This window comes from Populus alba, chromosome 11, assembly GCF_005239225.2.
Source record: "Populus alba chromosome 11, ASM523922v2, whole genome shotgun sequence".
NCBI lineage: Eukaryota > Viridiplantae > Streptophyta > Magnoliopsida > Malpighiales > Salicaceae > Populus > Populus alba.
The window spans coordinates 15,843,089-15,850,259 of NC_133294.1; the positions used below are offsets into that span (position 1 = coordinate 15,843,089).

Genomic DNA, 7,171 nt, shown 5'->3' on the forward strand with positions numbered 1-7,171 from the left:
AACTTATTCTTTTACATATATACCTCTCAAAACTGATGAAAATATTCCAATATGAAAAACTCAAATTCGTTCTAATTTATTATAAAGAAGATTGGGTTTGTTTATTTTTTTTTATTGGATGTTTATTTTTTTTTTTTAATTTTTAGAGTGATTTTATGATATTTTGGGGTTGCAAATGGTTTCTCAAGAGTTATAGAATATTTTAGAAGTATTTTTAAATAAAAATAAATTAAAAAAATCCTCTCATCCTTTAATTTTGTTTTTTGTTTTCCCTCTATAATTAGATTTTGTTAATAATAATTATACACGCAACGGAACACCATTGATGACAATTCCACTCTTGTAAAAAAAAAAAAAAAAAAAAAAAACCCTACATTCTCGATCATATTTTTACAATCAAATGTAATTTATCCTTTCTCTTCGAATTCCTCAAAACTTCATCCTTGAAACGTGAAAGGATAGAAATACATTTTACTGCCGAAAGCCAACCATGGCCATGTTCCCACCCCCAAAAGATTCAAAGGATAGAAATACTTGACATGAATTTCTGCTTATCTACCATCAATTAATGTGACAGTAACTTCATTGACAGAGCAAGATTCTTGCTTGCTTGATGAAGAACTTGCATCAATCAACTTTCTTTCTGTGTAAAAACCTGGCTCGTTTGGTTGAGCCAGTGTCCCCTCACCACCCAGCATCAGTACCACTGTTGACATACTTGGCCTCTCTCCTGGGGAGTGTTGAACGCATAATAGACCAATATGGATTGACCTCATCACTTCATTTTGATTACAGGTTTCCACTATCAAATCATCGACCAGCTCCAAGGCTCTTCCCTCTTTGAACAGTTTCCATGCCTGGAAATTTTAAGACACGTTTTGTTAATACACTTGTTTTAACATAGCTAATAAAAGAGATTGGGGTGGGGGGAGATCGCTAGTTAGCCCTTACATGACCAACAAGGTTGAGTTGATGTCCTGGATGATGAAATCCCCTGTTTCTTTTCCCGCTTACAATCTCTAACACCAAAACACCAAAGCTAAACACATCGGATTTTATAGAGAATAGACCGTCAATGGCATACTCCGGCGACATATAACCACTGCACAACATCAGCAAATTGATCAATGAATTTCAAGCAATGTATGAAGGTAATTCTAAACATTTTATTTTCTTCTTGAAATGAACAGATGAAAAAGAATATCAATTTCTTACTATGTTCCAACTACTCTTTTTGTATTTGCTCCTGTTTCATTCCCTCCGAAACTTCTAGCCATGCCAAAGTCTGAGATTTTAGGATTCATCTCTTCATCTAGCAAAATGTTGCTCGGTTTAAGGTCTCGATGAATGATTCTTAGTCTGGAGTCTTGATGAAGATAAAGAAGTCCTCTTGATATGCCATTGATGATATGAAACCTCTTAGTCCAATCCAGGGCCTTGCTTTGCTTTTTATCTGTCCATTGCATATTTATTATGCTCATTTTAATCCAATATATAATCCATATAATCAATCACATAATATAAAAGTTTATCAATTTAGCAGGTTCTTACCATTTATGTAGAAGTCTAGGCTTTTCTTGGGCATGTATTCATAAATCAAAATCTTCTCATCTAGTTGAACGCAATATCCTAGCAGCTTTACAAGGTTTCGGTGCTGAAGTTGTGCAATGCATTTAACTTCATTCATGAACTCATCAAGCCCTTGTCTGGATTCCTTGGAAAGCCTCTTCACAGCTACTTCTTGGCCATCGTTAAACACACCCTGCCAAATATAAAAATATATAATTAAGTTATTAAAATGATTTTTTTATGCTAATACGTCATTACGTTGAATGTGGACCTTAATGGCAGGTTAGTTGAGTGTTGATGTCATGTGACGAACACCTACATATTAATTCTAGGTATCCCTTATATCTTAGTTTATAAAAGTAGCTACTTTCATTCATAAAGGAAAGAACATAACATATATCAGTCTCAATTGACAATTTTAATTAATGTTTAGTCTTAGTAGAACATGGACAAGGAACATTTAGGAATAATGCTATAATGCAATAGAAATCTTATAATTATAACAACTTTATAATGTCCTATGTAAAACATTTTTATTTCATATATTATCTTTACTTTAGATGCATTAATCAAATATTAGATTTATTTATCAAATATAATTGAATATTAAAGATAAGAAAGTCTTTATTAATAATAAATATGTTTTACATTAATAAAATTAGTGCTTTGTGTAACCAACCGATTGACTATAGATCATATTCACTAAAAATAAGTTGTTAGATATATAAAGGAGTTGAACTCTACAATTAGAGATAAAATTGGGCTTCAGATGTTGTTACTGATGCATAAAATATAGGTATAATGATAGAGATGTTGATATAAGAGAGAAATAATACGAGATTTAATTATCAAATGAGGGTTCTTACCATTGAGCATTGATTTACACCTTCTAAGAAAGGTAAGTTATCACAGACAATAAACAGTCAATCTAATCAAGCTAATGTAAGCTTCAACTATGATTAAAATAGGTCTTAAGCAATTCCTGATAAGGATAACTAGAAGAGAGAAAATCCATATGCCCAGTCGCCTTCCATAAAGTGTTAAAGATGCAATTAGGAAGGTCATAGATCCAATGTTTATCCTTATAAAAAGCTTATAACATGGTTGAATGCAAGGATAAAACATGTAGACAAGGTAAGGAATTATATTCGAAGGAGTGTTATGAACCTAATGAGGAAGGTGAGTATAGGATGATGATGATTAAGCTTATATGGCGAGATGTTTGTTGCTGGCACCAAAAATTAATAATGAGACACAACAACATAAGCTTTTTCATACTAGATGCACGATAAAACCAATATATTTTTAACTTTATAATTGATGGTGATAGATGGGAGAATGTTATTGGTAGGGAAATAACTATTGAATTGAGTTTGGAAATTGAGAAACATCCTGAACCCTACATTATAGGTTCGATTAAAGAGGTACCAAACATAACAGTAATTGAAACATGTAAAGTTTTTCTTTTCATAGGCAAGTATACTGAAAAGGTTTATGGTGAAGTAGTTAATAGAAACGCTTGTAACTTGTTGTCTGCTAGGCCACGACAATATGATATGAATATATGGCATAGAAGATGGGAAAATATCTAAAGGTTTGTAAAAGATGGGATCGATTTTACTTTGATGTCTCTAAAGGAGAGTTCTTAACCAAAAGCCTAAAAGGCTAGAGGAAAGGCATTCTTTACTATTACGTAGTGTTTGTAAGAAATTAAAACAGATTTGAAGAAGATAATGAAGTAAATGCTTTAATTGTGAAGTTCTTCTAGTTGTTTGAAAGAGTTGACAAGGTAGTAAAGGTCCTTAAAGTTGTTAAGCCTTCATTACAGAAGTTTCAAGAAGTTATTTCATATGAGCTACTAGATGAGTTATCTTTTACATATGATACCTAACACTTGATTGATTTGATAACAATGTTAGTCTTTTAAATTTACCTCATTATATGATGAGCCCAAAAGAGAGGAAGATCTTGATGAAGAAAATATAAAAAAATGTTGAAAAAATTGTTGATTCAATAGAGCTTAAGTCCATTTGTTATCCCTACTTTACTAACACTAAAGAATAATGGTAGTTGGTATACATGTATTGATAGACATGCTATTAACAAAATTATTATGAGATACAAGTTTTTAATTCTACGATTGGATGATATACTAGATCAATTGTATGGTGCAACATGTTTTTGAAAGATTTACTTAAAGAACATGTACCATCAGATTTAGATTTAACTAGATGATGAGTAGTAAATGACTTTTAAAACAAATAATGAGTTGTATGAGAAGTTAGTCCTATCTTTCAGGGTAATAAATGCACCAAACATATTCATAATACTAATGAATCAGGTTTTGTAACCTTTCATAAATAAATTTATTAAGGTTTATTTTGATGATATTCTTATGTCCAGTCATAATGAAATAAATCATATTAAGTATTTAAGGAGTGTCTTATAGGTGTTGCTAAAAAACAATTTGTATATGAGTTTGAAGAAATGTAGCTTTATGACTAGTAAATTGTTAGTCTTGGATTTTATAGTATAAGGTGATAGAGTTGAAGTTGATTAGGAGAAAATGGAGAAATTCATGATTAGCCTAAACCCAAGACAATCAGTGATGTGCAAAGTTTTCATGGCTTAATTATTTTCTATAGGAGATTTATTTAAAATTTTAGTAGCATTATAGTGTTGATCAAGGGGAATTTTAAGTGGGATGAGGAAAAAGAACAAATTTTTTTCTTAATAAAGAAGAATCTTCATTTGAATAATGGTAGTTGGTTGAAAGTGATGTTTATGGAGTGGGTATTAGAGGACTTTTTTCTCGAGAGAAACGTCCTATAGCTTTTTTTCAATGGGAAGTTGAATAAAACTCATTTAAAGTGGGAGTTCCTATGATAAAAACTCTATAATGTTGTAAGGGATTTGAAAATTTAGGAGTATTAATTGATTAATAAATATTTTATTTAATTTAAGAGAGAATTTTCTCTAGATTTTTCTACAGTTAAATTTGTAATCTTAGGGTTTGAGATCCGTAGTTTTATCTATGTACTGGGTTAAAAGCTCAATGTGTTACCTTATAAACCGGTCCAAATCCACCCTCCCCAAGCAAATTGCTGAATGAGAAGCCATTGGTAGCAATAGCTAATGTATTCAAGTCATAGTGTGGTAGATCAAGATCCTCCTCATCCTGGTAAGGTAATGTGAAGTTATCTTCTGGAATCTGCTCCCTCCCTGTGAAATGGTAAAGAGGGTATAAACAAAACAATGTAGCTCTAATCTTCTTTCTAATTCTCCAAGTTATAACTACAGAGGGTCAAATATGAACTGAAACAAGCCTTCTTCTCATACTTACTTGCATTTTCAGTATCACGAGTTTCCATATTTAATCATGGTCCTAAATGAACATTATTACAGAAAACAAAATCAGAGAATTGATTTAAGGGTAAATGTTACTTACTTGACCTACCACGACTGCTATTATATCTGTTTTGCTCCATCTTTTTCTTCCGTATGAGTAGACATATGCCCAGGCATAGGACGAGCAATGGTGCCAATACTGAGCCCAATATAACAGCAACTTTGTTATTCCATTTGGAGCCCCCTTGACCTTGATTTGCTGCAGCTACAAGAAAAATAGTCATTACTCAGTAATTAATTTGGAGAAATGCTTCCACCTGAAGGCAGACAGTGACACTTGAACATATTTTTTATTTCGTTGTCAAGATGACATTTGAACACAATTGACTGTGCATTTGGATGGTTAACTCTTGGTTTTAGGAGACATGTGAACAAGCAGATGCCAAAATCTCAACTTTGACGAAGTTAAAAATAGATGTTTCTTTTTCTGCTGTCTAGAAAACAGCACATCCATGTTGGATTCAAATTCAATCCTATAACATTTCAAGTTAGGCGGCTAGTTCTTTTTTTTTATTTTTTTAAAAGAGAAAAAATTCTTGAACAAGATAAAACTGAAAATTCCCGAATTTTGCTTCAAAATATTTATGCAGGGCAAAATGTTCTTCGATACCAAGCCAAAAAATGTGTACTTACCTGCTTCAGAGGAAGCCATCCTAATGTAAAGATCCTGCCCATCATCTGTATACTGTCTGATATCAATCAGGTGTTCATCAAACCAGAGAAAGCATCCACTTTTTGCTATTACATCTGAATTGGCATAAGCCATGCAAGAACAGTTCTTCAAGCATTCCGTCCTGCATTCTTCCGTCGTCATGCTTATATTAACCATCCAATTATTCGCTTGAGGCACTTTAACGTTGGAATACTTGATGAATCCATCTCCATTCTTGCAATCCAATGGCATCCTTCGAACACATCCACCAGACCAATCTGCACTTTGCCACAGTTCTTGGTTTCCCGGCATGAATCTGTCCAAACAACTGCATGCAGGAGAAGTGCCAATGTTACACCTTCCATAAGCACCACATAAATTATAATTATCGCAGTTGTCCGCGGGTGCGCTCGCGTACACAATCCAACTATTAGTTCGATCAATCCAAGTAAGCCGATTCATGATACCTTCTTCAGACAAAACCAATGTTGTAATAACAGAAATGTTAAACAGATTAAAAGTGAAGTATGCCTCCTTGTCATTAAAAACAAAGGTATAGTTATAAATTGGATCTGGTTTCAAATAAGGCAGACCACTAAACCCGATGCCATTCCACGGCCCTGAACGAGCCTTCAAATTTGAATTACGATTGACAACCAACTCTAAACGCATGGGGTCTACCTCAAAAGTATAATCACCTGGAGAAGGATCATCTGTGCTCTTCCACGACGATATGATCACATCCAAGCCTGAAGCTATACGTCCAACTTTCATTCCTGGTAGAAATGTGTTCCCCGGATGGTGGAAACTTTGCCACAAGAAGTTTTCCGGGCTTGGATCATCTAGATTTCTGACAGCAAGATTTCCTGTTTCCAGAAGCTGCGCAACAGGGTTTCGAGCTTGCCTCGATATGCTGGAAGACCAAATAACACTGCTGTTCTGATTGTAAAGCATGAGGATTCCCCTTTCATCGACCTTGAAAACTCCGGATTTATCAGTGATTGGTTTTTCTCTGTTGGCAACCCAAACAACTGTTCCTTTAGATATCCTGTTGTGCCATATTCCCAAGTATCGTTGTGTGGAATTTCCAGGGCTGAAAAACCCCATTCCATAGTTTCCACCACTTGATACAATGGTCTCCCCATCAGTGATGTTTTGGTTTGCAGCTATGGTGTCTGCTGCCAAGGATTTTGTGAAAGAAGAAGAGAAACATAAGCAGAAAAGAAGGGTAAGGCCAAGGCCAAGGCTTTTCATCTCTGTTTCGAGCAGAATTTCTTTTAGTTTGAGACTAACCGGCAATGGCATTAAATGTGTAATGGAGACTTGGTCAGTAGCCAAGTACTCCTCCATGATATTATATTATGTGACATATTGTTTTATTATGATATTCAAATGCTTTATTTATTTATTTATTTTTAGTTGGATGATTATGACATACGTGAGAAACTGAGATTGCTTTCCTTATTTAGTCTTTTACTAGTACAATGGTTTCCGCTCTTACGGCAGCTAGACTAATTTTTTTAACTGTAAGAAAAAAAAACA

General features: G+C 33.7%; 1 protein-coding gene across 6 annotated transcripts; it reads right to left on the bottom strand.

Annotated features, from left to right (window-relative positions):
• Positions 1-288: 288 nt before the first annotated feature.
• LOC118047502 (G-type lectin S-receptor-like serine/threonine-protein kinase At4g27290) lies at positions 289-6,971 on the bottom strand. 6 transcript variants are annotated; one of them, XM_035056807.2, is made up of 8 exons: positions 6,328-6,971; positions 5,611-6,096; positions 5,018-5,182; positions 4,634-4,791; positions 1,552-1,762; positions 1,216-1,453; positions 952-1,102; positions 294-857 (listed from the first exon to the last, which is right to left on the bottom strand). In XM_035056807.2, the coding sequence occupies exons 1-8, from the start codon at positions 6,932-6,934 to the stop codon at positions 552-554; spliced, it is 2,322 nt and encodes a 773-aa protein (XP_034912698.1). In that variant the 5' UTR covers positions 6,935-6,971; the 3' UTR covers positions 294-551. The 6 variants fall into 6 exon arrangements, with proteins under 6 accessions (XP_034912695.1, XP_034912694.1, XP_034912698.1 ...); XM_035056806.2 differs by having other exon boundaries at positions 5,611-6,099; XM_035056808.2 differs by having other exon boundaries at positions 314-857; positions 5,611-5,957; positions 6,328-6,458.
• Between the last annotated feature and the right edge of the window lie 200 nt (positions 6,972-7,171).